General features: G+C 40.6%; 1 protein-coding gene across 5 annotated transcripts in view; it reads left to right on the top strand.

The window, feature by feature from the left end:
* LOC139733004 (uncharacterized) overlaps window positions 1-17,330 on the top strand; it is a 156,432-nt gene that overhangs the window by 105,966 nt on the left and 33,136 nt on the right. For all 5 annotated transcript variants that reach the window (XM_071643844.1, XM_071643845.1, XM_071643846.1 and 2 more), the window contains 2 exons: window positions 14,631-14,816; window positions 16,615-16,791. In XM_071643844.1, coding sequence (XP_071499945.1) covers window positions 14,631-14,816; window positions 16,615-16,791 — 363 coding nt within the window. The remainder of the gene's footprint in view (window positions 1-14,630; window positions 14,817-16,614; window positions 16,792-17,330) is intronic.

The following is a 17,330-nucleotide window of genomic DNA, read 5'->3' as shown; positions in this document are numbered from 1 at the left end:
ACATCATAGGCGTACCCAGGATTTTTTAGAGGGGGGTGTTCAGTGGCGTACCGTGGGTCAAGACATGGGGGGGGGGGCGCACCTCATGGAAGCAACATCAGAATTGCATAACTGTACAATTAAATGCGAGCGAGCGAGCTTAATAATTTTGACATTTTACAGTCCCCAAACTGCCGTTTGTAGCTATATATAATAACAATATATGTATATATATATTTGCTTTGGAAATTAAGGGGGTTGCACCGGGTGCAACTGCTGGCAGTTGCTGGCAGTAACATCAGGAGAATGGCATAACGATTATAATGCGAGTGAGCGAAGCGAGCGAGCTTGAAAATTTTGACATTTTAAGTCCCCAAACTGCCGTTGGCAGCTATATTTTTTCGCTTTAGAATTTAAGAAGAGGGGGCGCACCGGGCGCAACTGCTAGTAATTACTGACAGCAACATCAGGAGAATTGCATAACGATTAAATGCGAGCGAGCGAAACGAGCGAGCTTGAAAATTGTGACATTTTACAGTCCCCAAACTGCCGTTTGTAGCTATACTTTTTCGCTTTAGAAATTAAGGGGGAGGGGGCGCACCGTGCGCAACTGCTGGCAATTACTGACAGCAACATCAGGAGAATATATTGCATAACGATTAAATGCGAGCGAGCGAAGCGAGCGAGCTTGAAAATGTTGACATTAATACAGTCCCCAAACTGCCGTTTGTAGCTATATTTTTTCGCTTTAGAAATTCAGGGGAGGGGGCGCACCGTGCGCAACTGCTGGCAATTACTGACAGCAACATCAGGAGAATTGCATAACGATTAAATGCGAGCGAGCGAAGCGAGCGAGCTTGAAAATTTTGACATTTTACAGTCCCCAAACTGCCGTTTGTAGCTATATTTTTTCGCCTTTGAAATTCGGGGGGGGGGGGGGCGCACCGGGCGCAACTGCTGGCAATTACTGGCAGTAACATCAGGAGAATGGCATATAACGGTTAAATGCGAGCGAGCGAAGCGAGCGAGCTTGAAAATTGTGACATTTTACCGTCCCAAAACTGTCGTTTGTAGCTACATGTATATTTTTTTTTCGCATTGCCATGGAGGGAGGGGGCCCCCGGTGCGCCCCCTGGATCCGCCACTGGTAGTCAAGGGTGTCGGTTTATGTTCATGATTGGGGGAGGTATGACCAGCGAGGGGGCGTCGAAGTGACCAAGCGGGAGAAGGATGTCCAAAATCTGCACTTTATATAGAGCATTCCCTAATTTGTTTGTGTTTGTGAGTGTGTGTGTGCTTCATATAGATGGAAAAGTTAGGAAATAGCCAAGGTCAAGTCTTACTATTGGCAATGCAAGGCATTTTAATATAGACTAGTATGTAAAGCAACACTGCAAAATCAATGATCAAGCTCTGATAGCAAATGTGCACAACCTTTTTGCCATTCCGATATTCTGAGTACACTGCCCACATCCTGCTTTTATTCAAAATGCCAACCAGGAATCACGCTGAATCACAATCTTTTGTCGTCTCCGGGCTTTTTGAACAATGTTATACCTCTTTAATTATATATGGTTAAAAGAAATCTTAGAAAAATACCTTTTTTTCTTGATCATCCTTTCATGTCGATTTCAAAAGCAGTTTACTAACCCTTGAATTACCATTTTCGTAGGTTTTTTTTCTTTTTTCTTTTTTTCTTTTTATTTCTTTTTTTTTAACCAGCGGATTGGGGGGGGGGGGGGCGCACGTGCCCCCCCCCCCAATGCCCCCGTAGTTACGCCACCGTTCCTAGACCTAGATATCTAATGAATTTTAGGCGCAATAAAGTCATCCAACCACAATTTGTAGACTCACACTCAGTTATCTTTCAGTTTTAACTTTCAGTCATTGAAAAAATTCATATCTACTATTACTAAAGATTACCAAGTCCATGTGCTATTACTAATTACAATGAGTAGCAAGTAACTTGCTACTCCCAGAGCTTCCAGAGCTTGGTGCTTCCAGTAGGCTACTATACTGACTGTACTTGGTAGTTAGTGGCGTATCTAGGGAAAACGGCGCCCGTGGCAAGCGCGAAAATTGCGCCCCTAATTTCTGAAAAAGTGTTCAACCCCAACCCCATCCCGGTATGGACTTAAAAAAAGTCCTCATGATATGCTTTTTGAAGCACTTAAGAGGGGTCTTTTGAGGGTGATTTAAATGTAAAAGGCAACCCTAAATTTTGATATATTTTGGCGAGCGAGCGCATGCAGCAAGCGAGCCGAAAATTTTCATATTTCAGCTTTATACATAACATGGAATTCTTGTCATTTTTGGTTATTAAATCTTCGAATTCAATTCTAATCATAGTGACGGCCTTATAGATAACGATTTGTACCAACAGTGTCCAACCCCATCCCGGTGGGGACTTAAAAAAAGTCCACATGATGTGCTTTTTCAAGCACTTATAGAAGGGGTCTTTTGAGCTGGGTGTTTTAAATGTAATAGATATTGAAGAATTTTGGCGAGCGAGTGCAGAAAGCGAGCCGAAAATTTTTGTATTTCAGCTTACAAAACATGGAATTCTTGTCATTTTTGGTTATTAAATCTTCGAATGACAATTCTAATCAAGATATAGTGACGGTCTTATACATAACGATTTATACCAACAGTGTTCAACCCCAAGCCCATCCCGGTAGGTACTTTAAAAAAGTCCACTTGATATGCTTTTTCGAGCACTTAAAAGGGTTTTTTTTCAGGGTGATATGAAATCTGATAAATTTTGATAAATTTTGGCGAGCGAGCGCAGCGAGCGAGCCGACAATTTTTGTATTTCTCCTTACAAAACATGGAATTCTTGTCATTTTTTGGTTATTGAATCTTACAATTCTAATCAAGGTATAGTGACGGCTTCATAGATAACGATTTATGCCAACAAGCTAAGGACTTGGAAAAATACTCTAATTACTACGAGTGAGTGAGCAGAAATTTATATATTTCCACGTCATCATTACGTTTTGTTCTTCTTATTTTTTTTCTTGGATAAATTTTGGCGAGCGGGCGCAGCGAGCGAGCCGAAAATTTTTATATTTCAGCGTTACAAAACATGGAATTCATGGAATTCATGTTTTGTTTTTATCTTGTTTGATTTGGTTTTCTGCCCCCCCCCCCCCCCCCACACACACACACACACATTCTCCTTCCCCCCGTCCGGGCGAGGGTTTTTTTTTTTTCTTTCTTCTTCTTCTTCTTTTTTTTTTCTCTTTTTTTTTCACGTGCCCCCTTGCCCCCCCCCCCTCCTAGATACGCCGCTGTTGGTAGTTGATACTACTGACTTAGCATGCAATGTGCCTATTATAGGCTGCAACGCAGCATGCATTGTACACACATAATATTATGCATCATACACAATTTACGGTACCGCGTACGGTATAATACCGGTAAACGGTGAACATTATGCGCAATGTATCTTCGCGATTCGGTCAGAAAGCAAAGCAGGGATCGGGAATGTCTACTGTTTGCGCGTCAGCTTCGCGCGCGGTGCAGTAACGTAGTATTAACACGTACTGTACACGAGTTCTTTAGTGCGTATGATATTATGTAACTCCATAATGTATCATCATCAAAGAGATTATACCACAAGAGGGCGTAGTCCAGTGGGGAGGCAGCCGCGCGAGGAAGCTGCCATTTCGCGTTGTGGGAGCCGCCATTGCACGGATCCTGTACAATTATTAACCAGTAGATGGCAGCGCACTGTTTATTGCGCTCGACTTGAATATTCGGCGCAGTGACCTTGCGTTGTTTTATTGTGACGTCACAATGGTCATGTTTAAGCGTCTTAATGGTGCTGATGTTGTTTGATTTTATGGCGTGAGTGGGAATGTACGCGAAACAAACGTCATAATGCTCAAGTACTGTCTAGTCTACACCCAAGTTCCCACTGTTTATTTTGCGAACAACAAAAAGGTCTGGACTCTACCAAATGGTTCAAATGATATGATATCATCATAGAAACTAATGTTTACACAATTAACCACATTGTGATTCTGAAAATGAAAATGTGTAATGAAGAATAACATATCATTCCAGATATGATATGAGAAGATATGACTTGAATGTAGACTTAGATCCAGTGCCAGGAGCTGAGTGTGCGCTCCCTCTTCAATTTTGGACGCACTATTTGTACGCACGCGTATGGCGACTACTTACTCTATAAGTATAATCTCTTTGATCATCATCCACACAAACATTAAAACAAGGAAGAGAGAGAGAGAGAGACAAAATGAACGCAAAAGAAAGGAAAGGCGGAATTCAAAACGGAAATAAAAGCGGTAAAGATAGCTTTTGTTTCATTTGTCAACATCTAAGCATTGCTGAAGAGGGATGTTGAATAGCTCAAACACCTCCCTTTTGCCCAAGGGGGGTGTTTGAACACCTTAAACACCCCCCTTTTGGCAAAGGGGGGTGTTTGAACACCCAAAACACCCCCCCCCCCCTCCCCTCTCGGTACGCCCTTGATGCACATTGCAAGGTTGCATGTTGTGTTCTAGAACTTTTCCGGAAATCAAAGATCATTTCTTGGGTCTTCTTAGAATTTAATACTAAAGATGCTTTTGAACTCCATGTAACAAATTTATCTACCGTATCTCTGTAAGCAGTTTCGTCATTATTTGTGATGAGACCAACAATGCAAGTATCGTCTGCATATTTAATTACATAACAGTTTGAGGCAGATGGGCAGACAGAATCACAAGTTAACAACGTGAACAATGTAGGTGATAACACGCAACCCTGTGGGGCTCCTGTATTTAAAGTTCTGGGATGTGATAAACAGTCACCAAAGCGTACCCTTTGTGTTCTGTTTGTCATAAAATCATATGTCCATGAACACAATAGAGGATAGACCTCTATATCATATTTGATTTGATTTGATTTTATTTTATTTTATTGGTTCCTGCATTATATCATTGCTCATGCAGATACATAAACATATATCATATACATTAATGGTACCATACATATACATGGACATTAGTTGCTAACAAAATGAGTTTTTTCATTACCTTTAGAATATACAGCAATACATTTCTTCATTGCCTGTACATAAATGCCCAACAGAACAGTGATGCAATGAATAACGCAGAAGGGCTACAGCTTAAGCATTGCTTGATTTGCATGCAGCCCTCGTACATAATACATAACATTGATAGGAAAATAGGGGGAGGAATGACTTGCATAGAGATAGGATAGGAGAAAGGAGAGAGGAGAGGTCTGTCTGCTTTCACTAATACACAAAGTTAGACCCCGTTTACAGTGCGGGGCCGGGGTCGGCCGTGGCCGAGCCCTGCCTCAATTGCGCGGCCGAGCCTCGCAATTTTGTCCGTTTACACTGCTGGGCTCGGCCGCGCTTTTAACTCAAACCTTTCAATATTTTGTCGTAGTGGCGCTCTGCTTGTAAACAAACGCAAACACACGCCGGGCAAACAAACAAACGCCGGGCTCGGCCGCGGCTCGGCCGTGGCCGAGCCCGGCCTCAATTGCGCGGCCGAGCCTCGCAATTTTGTCCGTTTACACTGCTGGGCTCGGCCGCGCTTTTAATTCAAACCTTTCAATATTTTGTCGTAGTGGCGCTCTGCTCGTAAACAAACGCAATTTGGTATAGCCTGGTTTTCAGACCCTTTGCCAACTGGATTCCGTGGCGACGAAGTCGCCGTTCGGGCAAAGGCCTTGCCGAAGGAAAAATCCTTTGCAGGTGTCACGACCAATGGAAGAGAGCTATGACATAGCCAATTGAATTATCACAAAATTACATTTATTATAACTAAATTCTGTATCACAATTAAAGGGTTGCCATTGCAACTGCATTATCATCACATTGACATCAACTTCCGAAAATTAAATTATCTCATGAGTTCCAAAGAATATAAGTGCACTTCCCTGCACTGAAGTCCAGTCCATTCAGCGATTATGGTTGACTGCGTTATAACATCATTGAAGCGGCGTAACCGCGGTGGCGACTCGTGCGATGACGGCTCGTGCGATGACGGCTCGCGCGATGACGGCTCGTGTGATGGCGGCTCGTAGGATGGCAGCTCGTGCGTTGACGGCGGCCCAAAAGAAACATCCGGCGTTCAGGAGGCAGCATGCATGCTGCATCCCCAGTGTGGGTAGATACTGTGGTGCTCGGCTTATCAACGCTGCGTTGACGGCACCATGGCATTAAAACATGTTGACTCCTCCTTCTCTGCGATGTGGAGTACGAACTCAATATTATGTAGCGCGACTCGAAGTGAAGCACGAACTCGGCTCGGAGTAGGTGCGGCACAGGAACTCGGGGTAGGAGTATGAACTCAGGATAAAACCCTTAAGAAATTGGAACAAATTTCCACTAGCTGAAAATCGTACCCAAATTCCATATATATATATAATAACTCCACATTTCAATCCATGCTTCATAAATCTCATATACATTTGCCATAAATTAGCCTATGACAAAGTCAATTTACCGCTGGATAAGTTATCACTTACCCTGACACGAATCCCTATTTCAATTATCCGTTCCACATCAGCATACATATATCATAAGTGTCAAATATCTCTGTAAAATAACATTTACTACTAGACTTTCTTCGGATTCTATCACAACCATAGTTATTAAAATCAAATTCACTTATTCTTCAATTTCTGCCACATATCTATCTCAACTTCCTCAGATTTTCTGACATTCAGATAATGTTCTCAAAATACAAAATAATGCTGTCACTTTCTTAAGCGCTGACTGTAAAACTGATAGAAAACTGTTCAACTCACCACCATTGTGGGCTCACAACTCCTCCCAAAATTGACACTACTCGAACTCGAGGGCCATAGCCTGTTGGCTCCTCAAAACACAAGCTCGAGGGCCCTAGCCTGTTGGCTCCTCAGAACACAACTTGACTCTCTGCTGCCAAAATGAAGAGTGACCCTCTCCTACACTGTGGCAATGCAACCTGTAGCTTCGGGCGGGTCTTGGCATTCAAAGTATCCCTGACATTCGCCCTTGCCTGGAGGCAATTACGTAATACTACCTGTCTCCCTCTCTGAGTGGAGTCAATACATTTCCACTAAGCTACTTATTCTTTTCCTTTACACACAATTATACCAAAAGCATTTTCTCTTGGCAGCATCTTCCCGTCACAAATATACATGAACAAAAATGAGAGAACTTTCTTTTTCAAATTTCTGATACTACATTATTTTTAATACTTTTTTTTTTTCAAATTTCAGAATATTGCTGTTGGGAAAAAAACTACCTGTGACAGCAGGACAAAACCATCTTAAACTATACTAGTTTTCCACGTTGAGGGGGTTAATATCGTGAATAGCGAAATAGTACGGGCAGAGGGTCTGGAAGCCAGACTAAAATTGGCCGCGCATTTGGCCCAGTTTGCGTTTACACCAAGAAAAGGGCGAGACCACCTCCAGAGCGAGGCCAAATGCGAGGCCAATTTTGGCGTCGCATTTGGCCTTTTGCGCGTTTACACTGAAACGGGGCTGGGCTCGGCCGCGGCTCGGCCGCGGCCGAGCCTCGCACTGTAAGACCCCGTTTACAGTGCGGGGCCGGGCTCGGCCGCGGCTCGGCCGCGGCCGAGCCCGGCCTCAATTGCGCGGCCGAGCCTCGCAATTTTGTCCGTTTACACTGCTGGGCTCGGCCGCGCTTTTGATCCAAATCTTTCAATATTTTGTCGTAGTGGCGCTCTGCTTGTAAACATACGCAATTTAGTATTGTCTGGTTTTCAGAACCTTTGCCAAATGAATTCCGTGGCGCCGAAGTCGACGTTCGGGCAAAGGCCTTTGCCGAAGGAAAAAATCCTTTGCAGGACAAAACCACCTTATACTATACTAGGTTTCGACGTTGAGGGGGTTAATATCCTGAACAGCGAAATAGTACAGGCAGAGGGTTTGGAAGCTAGACTAAAACTGGCCGCGCATTTGGCCCAGTTTGCGTTTACACTGAGAAGAGGCCGGACTCGGCCGCGGCCGAGCCGCGGCCGAGACCACCTCCAGAGCGAGGCCAAATGCGAGGCCAATTTTGGCCTCGCATTTGGCCTTCTGCGCGTTTACACTGAAGCGGGGCTGGGCTCGGCCGCGGCCGAGCCTCGCACTGTAAACGGTGTCTTAGCCAAAATTTTGTATGAAAGGTCTCAGACCCCGTTTACAGTGCGGGGCCGGGCTTGGCCGCGGCTCGGTCGTGGCCGAGCCCGGCCTCAATTGCGCGGCCGAGCCTCGCAATTTTGTCCGTTTACACTGCTGGGCTCGGCCGCGCCTTTAATTCAAACCTTTCAATATTTTGTCGTAGTGGCGCTCTGCTTGTAAACAAACGCAATTTGGTATAGCCTGGTTTTCAGACCCTTTGCCAACTGGATTCCGTTGCGACGAAGTCGCCGTTCGGGCAAAGGCCGTGCCGAAGGAAAAATCCTTTGCAGGACAAAACCACCTTAAACTATACTAGTTTTCCACGTTGAGGGGGTTAATATCGTGAATAGCGAAATAGTACGGGCCAATTTTGGCCTCGCATTTGGCCTTTTGCGCGTTTACACTGAAGCGGGGCTGGGCTCGGCCGCGGCCGAGCCTCGCACTGTAAACGGGGTCTTAGATCACCTGGATCACTGAATAGTAAAGCATGGCAAAGTATTTTTTCACCGAGGTACAGGTGAACAGTTACAGGTCATGGTCGGTTACATAACATTACGCAATAAATTCAGAACAACGATAATTCCACGAGGGAATTTCATATACAATACAAGGGCGGTGAGTTGGCTCAGTCGGTAGCGCGTCTGCCTCACGATCACGCGGCCCGGGTTCGAACCCGAGTCTTGACTGAGCAATGTTGTGTGTAAACATACCGTCCCCTCTAGCAAAAGGCAAAACACTCTGTCCCTCGGATAGGACATAAAATGGAGGTCCCGTGTATGAGAGAGTCACAGCTCATGCACGTAAAAGATCCCGCTTCATTCATTCATCGCAAAAAGCAGGGTGTCTAACCCGGTGAAGTGGTCCCACCCCACATCCAACTGGACCCCATGGAAGACCAGCTTAGTGTAGCTGAATATGGGCTATCCAGCCATCTTCACAGATGGAAAAATGAACAACAACAACAACAATAATTGCAATGACATTATAAGATCACTGATATCCAGAGAGCAGCATTGTCTTTACAGCTTTCTTGAAGGAACACATAGACTTTAAAGTTCGAATTTCTGAAGGAAGAGAGTTCCAAATATCAGGTCCAGTGTGTCTGATAGATTTCAGAGCCATCACCGTTTTAGGATTTTGTAGATGAAATTTATCAGATTGCCTTGTGGGATAAGAATGTATATCCTTGTTTAAATGAAATAATGAGAAAAAAGAAGATGGCAACTGACCGTTATACAAACGAAACATAAAAAGTGAATTTTGCAAAAAATTAATATCATTTACCTTTAGTGTTTTTAATTCTACGAACAAAGAATCTGAATGGTCCCGATAACCTGAATTGGTGCATATACGTATAGCTTTCTTTTGTAGAAGCAATATACTGTCAATGTGACTTTTCGCAGTTGCCCAAACAATGTTACAATATGAGATGTTCGATAATATCAAGGAATTATAAAGCATAAATAAAATATTCTTTGGGACATAATACTTAAGCTTACAGAGTATACCAACGTTACGAGACACTTTATCTGAGATATATTGCACAAGAGCATTCCATTTCAAATTTTCATTAATATATATTCCAAGGTATTTGGCACTTTCTTTTTGTTCCAATAATATACCATCCACCATAGTATTCAAATGGTGCATTTCATTTTTATGCTTCTTATTGTGAAAATAAATAAAATTTGTCTTTTTTAAGTTGAGTGACAATCTATTGCTCTTAAACCATGTAGATAATTTCGGCAATTCAGTATTAAGAGTTCTTGAAAGCGACTGAAAATCAGAATTGGAACAAAATACATTGGTGTCATCGGCGAACAGAATATATTGCAGTAACTTAGAAGAATTTGTGATATCATTCATATACACTAGAAATAGTAGTGGTCCCAATATGGATCCTTGTGGGACGCCACAATGTATAGGTAAAACTTCAGAATTTACCGATTCATAGTATACATATTGCTGTCTATTCGATAAATAATCATCAAACCATTCCAGTGGAATGCCACGAACTCCATAACAATGTAATTTGCGTAAAAGGGTAGTGTGGTCAAGAGTGTCGAATGCCTTGCTTAGGTCCATGAACACACCAATGACATGTTTTTGTTCAGCTAAGGCAGTCGACACTCTGTCATACAACTGGGCTAGTGCCATATCAGTAGAATGAAATTTCCTGAAACCATATTGGTCTTGGTTCAGTATATCATTTTGTAACAAAAAAAAATCATACAGTCTGTTATAAACGAGTCTTTCTATGACTTTAGAAAGAGTAGGAAGAATAGAGATAGGTCGGTAATTCGAAACAAAAGAAGAGTCAGCTTTTTTGTATATTGGAATAACTTTTGCAATTTTACATGCGTTCGGAAATACACCAGTTGACAACGACAAATTACAAATATGTACTAAAGGTGTCAATATACTCCCAACAATTTGTTTTAAAAGAGACGTGCTCATTTCATCATGACCACATGTATGACTTGATTTGAAAAAATGCACAATATCAAGGATCTCACTAAAATCTGTTGGTTTGAAAAATAATGAATTATCGTTTGACGTGCCCAAGTACCGCGAGAAATCTGTCTGTGTGTAATCAATCTTAGAAGCTTGACTAGAACCTACATTAACAAAGTACTCATTAAAACAACATGCTACATCTTTAGGATAACAAAACGTTTGTCCATTATTCATAATTTGAGATGTTGACACCTTCTTTTGCTTACCAATGACGTCATTAATAACCTTTCAGGTGGCTGACATATTTCCTGTAGCATTTTCAAAAGCTTCCGTATAATACATTCTGCGGGAGAGCCTGATAATCTGTGTAAGTTTGTTTCTGTATGATTTATATCGATTAACATTATCTTTATTAGGATACCGCAAACTACTTTTATATAAAGCATTTCTTTTCTTAATGGAACGAAAAATTCCCTTTGTTATCCACGGATTTTTGATTTTTTTATTGTTTTTCTTTTCAATTGTGGGGATATGTTTGTCAAAATAAGAAAGGAATATATTCCAGAAGGTGTCATAAGCAATGTTTGGGTCTGCAGAAAGTAATACATCATCCCACGTTTCCGTGGTGTAATATATGATGTACAGTTTTATAATGTCCCAAAATCCTTCTGATCCCACAAGAGTTGTGTAGACATGAATTATGTGAATGTTTTAAGTTTTGTGAACCAATTGCAGCTTGTGAACCAAAGAGTGGGCAACAATTGTGTTAAAAGCTGAGGAAAAGTCAACAAAAAGCACTCTAACATATGTTCCTATTTGCTCCAAATGTTTGCAGATTATATGAAGGAAGTACGTGATAGCATCATCAACACTTCTATTATTCTGATAAGCAAACTGAAGAGGATCTAGAAATCAATTTGTTTGTTGTAATACTATACCTTTCACAATCTTCTCTAGACATTTTACAGGTATAGCTGTGAGAGCCACAGACCTGAAATCATTAAGTATGTATGGTCTAGGAATTTTAGGCACTGGTATAATTGTGGCACACTTCCAAAGAGATGGTACAATCGACAGATCTAATGACCACTGAAACAATGCGTGAAATACCTCTACAAGCTGTTGGGAACATGTTTTGAGGATTTTACCACCCAGACCATCTGGTCCTGTTGCTTTGCCAATTTTGATTGATTCCAACACTTTCCTGACCTCTTCAACTTGTATCAAAATCCTATCTCTGGAAATATGCTGAACATTTTGACAAGAGTCTACATGCTAAAGGACATTGTTACCATGACCTCTTAAATTGAAACGACAATAAAAGTCATTTAACTTCTCAACAAACACAGGTACATCTTCAGCTGGGTGAACACATTTACCCTTACTTTTACCCTTATAACAGTTATCAATTTCAATCCATTCCATGCTGCCTTAGCATTGCCTTCTTGAAGTTTCCTTTTAACCTTAGCCCCATACTCATGTTTTCTCTTTCCTATGTATTTCTTAAAACTCTTTTAAACAACCTTAAGACCCACATTATCATTGCGTTCGAAGGCTGCAGCTTTCTCCTTCAGAAAACCTTTGCATTTTTTGTCCACCCATGGCTTATTATTTGGATATTGTTTAATAGTTTTCTCTGGTACTATCATGTATTCACAAAATTTGACATAATCACTGATGACAACTGTAGCTTCATCCATAGATAATGAACTGAGGAGCACATCCCAATCCGTACAGTCGAAACAGGCACGCGAGGTTTCTGTGCTGTCTTCTGTCCAGGTCCTCACTGTTCTTGCAGTAGGTTTAAAGCGTTTGAACTTCTACCTATATTGAGGTAATAGATGGATGATATTATGGTCTGAATCTCCCAAAGGCGGTTTCACTGCTGCTTTGTGCCCGTTGTGTACATTCCCAATGTGCGCGTACCCCTTGTAGGAGCTTTGATATACTGATGAAGTTCAGACATGACTCCTCGTAGATCCAACTGTTGAATTCACCTTAAACAAGCTGAACGGAATCCGGTGATGTGGTTTCATTTTGTTGCAGAACACTCTGGATTTCCGTAGCTGCTATGTCAGTATCTGCATTAGGTTGGATGTATACCACTGTCACATGGATTTGTGTAAATTCCCGTGGGAACGCAGCAATTCCACGTCTTGAGAACAGTGCTCTGCTTTAACTGAGATATTGCTCTCATGACACCACCTGTCATTGACACACGTGTATATATACACACCACCAGAAAGCTTCCCCGATTCTGATGTACGGTCCCTATGTAAAACCATCTATGGATTTGCTAGTGTCCGAATCTTTTGTTGAAAATCAAGTCTCTGTAAAACACAACATGCAGCTGTCCCGGTATTCATATCTATATTGCAAACATGCTTTCACTTCATCTAATTTATTGCGTAATGAGCTACATGCAGTTACCTGTGAAAATCGATGGCAAGGGAGGCTTAAACTTTCTCCTCTGAAGACGTGCACGAACACCTCCTTTCCTCCCTTGTTTCCTTTTCTCAACTTCCACAGAAATATCACAGTCTTAATTTTTTACTTAATACTATACACAAATATATAATCATTAACCTGATTTTCAAAATATCAATGAGACCCTGCACTGAACTGTTGCGAAAACGTTTAGATTTGTGTATTCGTATTTTGTTAGTTTCTCTTGCTCCTTTTGCTCCCTTTTCTTTTACGTCCCTTTCCTTCCTTTCATAGTTTTCGTTACTAGGTTGTTAAAGAAGACCAACATGTTCATCTTTACAAGGACCTTATAAATACATTACAAGCTTTGCTTTTTAGAAGGTCCCCACATTTCATGTTTGTAACATTGTCTTTTCTTGTATTCTTTGTAATTACGACGCTTTGTCCAGTCTTATGCTCAATCGATTGTATCATGTTAGTTGTGTTTGAGATGTGGAACAATAAATCAATTCAAATAAAAAATGAAATCAAATTTGCATCTTTATTGTTCTTAGACATTAATTTTGATATGCGTAAATTTTTATTTTTTTTTTTGCATGAAATTATAGGGTAGGAAATTTTCTCATTTAAAATTAGTTACTCAGCAAAGGTCAAACAATTGTTTCCTTCTGTCAGCCAAGGATGACAAGGTCAGGAGAGTCAGAGCTGTCTCGTATGATGAATAATTCGTGCCTAAGATTATTTTCAGACTTCTTTTCTACACCCTTTCTAAACAATAAACATGTTCCACCGTTCCAAACTGGGCACGCATACTCTACAAGGGGTCTGATGAAACCAATGTAGATGGTGCCCAGATCCTTAGTTTACAGTCTGTAACCTTTCAAAATCCTAATGAGATGTATCCGTCCGATGGCTCGCTTAATCATAAAATCAACATGATCATCCCACTTTAAATCATGATCGATATGGATTTCCAGCAATTTCACAGATAAGGATTGCATTAGATGTGTTGATCAATTTCCAGTGGCCATGGGTTGGGGTGATTTTTCATTAAACAGACTCGCATACGCTCACGTTTAGCGGGGTTAATAGACATTCCATTTGACGTAGATCATTCGGCTAAACGGTGAATAGTCGCTTCCAATAAAAGGGGCTGCTCTCTATCGAATCTTGAGTCAAGAGTGGTAAAGTCATCGACATACGTCAAATATGCTGTATTACTATCACGCACATAGTGCATCATTGATGATGACTAAAAACACAATTGTTTGGTTCCATGAGGTACTCCAACCTTCAGGGTCACCTACTCGGATGTGAGCTTCATTTAATGATTTGAGTAAAAATAGATAAAAAGTTAATCTGAATAATTCAATAAGGCCAAGTACCTCACAGTACTATATTTTTTGATATACAGGCCTAGAGTATAGATCAAATATGTAGCATGTAACTTCTCTGGAGATATTGAAAAGAGGACAATTGTTCTTTTATTCACTTAAATCACGATATTTGCAATCATTCATTCTTTACCTGTTCACACTAAGGAATGACTTTTTTTTTGCGTTATGAATTTCTTTGTCAGTTAAATGGTATTAGCATTTGCTTTTTTTTGACAGATTAAAACATTAAGCTTGTCTACGGACTTCACCCCAAGAAGTAACGATTTTATCTCCCCGACGGAAGGAAGAGGCTTGGCCAAATGGGTGTGTACTTTGCCACAGCTATCTCGCCTCGAGGTGAAAGACTACAAGTTGCCCGATGAATTCTTTTCAACAGCTGTCGAATTGGCCGAATCCTGTCAGGTATATTCGATTAGATTTTGGACCATTCACATTCGATTTTGGAACACTCTTTTGAGTTACATCGTTTATGTTTTCTCTACTCAGTACTCTCCGTCTCTTCTGAGGACACAAAATGTTTATATTTTTTTTTCTCATTGTCTAAATCGTATCATCAATATTCTGTACAGTTTGCCATCTATAATAACAACTGTTCATAAGCTGGCAGCATGTGGTTTATCCGATCTCCAAACCTCCATTAGAGAAGAGTTTGCTTTTTTTGATCTTCCTTTTTATGTTTTGGTCATTGTACCCGTGCTCCTCATCTTAATCTTTAAACTTGACTTTAATACTGGGGCCTATACGCTCAACAAGCTTGCGTATTTCTTTGAAATTCATTCTCAGAACACAACTTTCATAGATTGACCTCCATTTCTATCTGTTTGCAATATTTTATTTTGCTTCCTAGCTGCATGTCATGTATTTTATTTTGTTATATTTTATGTATTTTTCACCGAGAGATACGTATATAAATTCAAATTGAACCTTTATTGGTGTGGCTACAATACGTCTCTGAATTGACTTATCCTAATTTGAAGGGGTACAGAATTGGCACTAAATTTACAACGTAAGTTACTTGTGGTGGACTCCGTCGCACCTCGACTCCAGGCTGCATGCCTACATTCGTTTTTCAGTGGGTCGTTTTCACCTATCAAAGAAACAGTATTAATTCGTCCATTCATTCTTCTAATACCTGTTAGGAGTTACTCTGACAATGAGAAATTTATTCAGTGACATGATATGAATGTAGGTTGGTGAAAAAGAAGTACACTCTTTGCACTAATTCTTGAATTAAAGAATAACTTATCCACTGCTGATAATGTAATATGCATTGGAGGACCCAGTGAAATGTGACCACGACCCTTATATAAGAAAGGAAACAGTAGAAGTTTTATTGACCCCTGACGACGGGCAGGGCGCGAGAAAACGGAAGGGATAAAACATACGTTATAGCTTCAAAGATCCATTAGCCTTTGTGACCGGGTCTAGATTATCGTTGAGCTCTATTTAAGATTGGTACCCGTGTTTTTCATGTTTTCGTTTTGTTTACTTGTTTTTTTTTTTGCAGTTTAATTAGCAAAGATCAGTGTCCAGTGGTCACCATGCTACGCAACTGCTAATTCGTTTACATGTCAGTAATATCACGAGGCATATATAAATATATATATATATATATATATATATATATATATATATATATATATATATATTTAAGTTTATACCTTTGTTATTTATTTCAGTCATTCAAATGTGACCTTGTAAGGGGACTGTTTCTGAACAGTAAAGGAGCGACATTTGTTTTCCGGCTTGAAAGTATCTTGTTTTGTCGTCACATGGACGTACATAGTTCCATGGTCGTCAGAAGGTGGCAATCATGGATCACAAGTCTATTTTGATCATAACTAGGCATTTCATTTCAAGGAAAAATAGATACCATCCTCCAACCCGTAATCATAGCATGGTAATATATAGCACATATTGGAAATGTTTAAACTTTCCGTGTAGGATCCAGGCTCTTCCGTTTACGCTGAATATATCTTTCCAATCTGTCCTCTCACATTAAGGGGTGTTCTATGTTATAAGATCCAAAATGTAGCATGCACCTTCTGTGAAGATATCGAAACGTTGACATTATTTTTGTCATATTTCTTAGATTGCATTATCTGCAATTATTCATCTTTTATATTCACATTATGATATGATTTCTGAACGCAATTACTTTCTTTTTACCGGTTTTTGCATTTGTTTTGATTACGCGCAGATTCAAACATACAGCTTGTCCACCAATTACCTCGAAGATTTCATCTCCCCGACGGAAGGAAGAGGTTTGGCTGAATGGGTGTGTAGTTTGCCACTGCTATCTCGCCTCGAGGTGGAAAACTACAAGTTGTCCCATGAATTCTTCTCAACAGCTGTAGAATTGGCCAAATCCTGCCAGGTATTTCATCTTTGATTTTTGTACCATTCACATTCGGCTCCCAACATTCATTTGGAATGTGATCATTTTAACCTCGGTACTGTCCATGCGATAGGGCCTACTTTTGTAAATTTGCTTTTCTTCATTGAAAGGGGTATATAGCGAATTGCCACTTCATACACGTGGGATGCTTGTTTAGATGTGAGTCCGCGTCGCACATCAACTCCCGTCTTTATTCGTTTTTAGTATGGGTTTTCCTTATCCACTGTTATTCCTCAAATGTAATGATTAGTCAGGTAGTGCTACGCCCTATAGACTACAACCATGTGAGATTTTTTCAAGGATTTCATGTAAAAATGCACCAAAGTGCTTACCTTTCTATTAAAATGTAATATCATGGAATTATCTACATCGGAAGGAAATAAAGAATTCTTCACTTTTGAAGTGTTATTCATCCTCCCAATATCGAATATTCATTACAAAGTGTTGGTGAACTCTGACCACGACCCAAATAAAGAAGATGAAACAGCTGAACAGTGCAGGTTTTATTGACCACGGAC

The sequence above is a fragment of the Diadema antillarum genome, unplaced genomic scaffold, assembly GCF_040938485.1.
Source record: "Diadema antillarum isolate AM-2024a unplaced genomic scaffold, OU_Dant_1.0 seq00000459_RagTag, whole genome shotgun sequence".
Classification (NCBI taxonomy): Eukaryota; Metazoa; Echinodermata; class Echinoidea; order Diadematoida; family Diadematidae; genus Diadema; species Diadema antillarum.
This window is presented reverse-complemented; position numbering and strand designations above follow the sequence as displayed.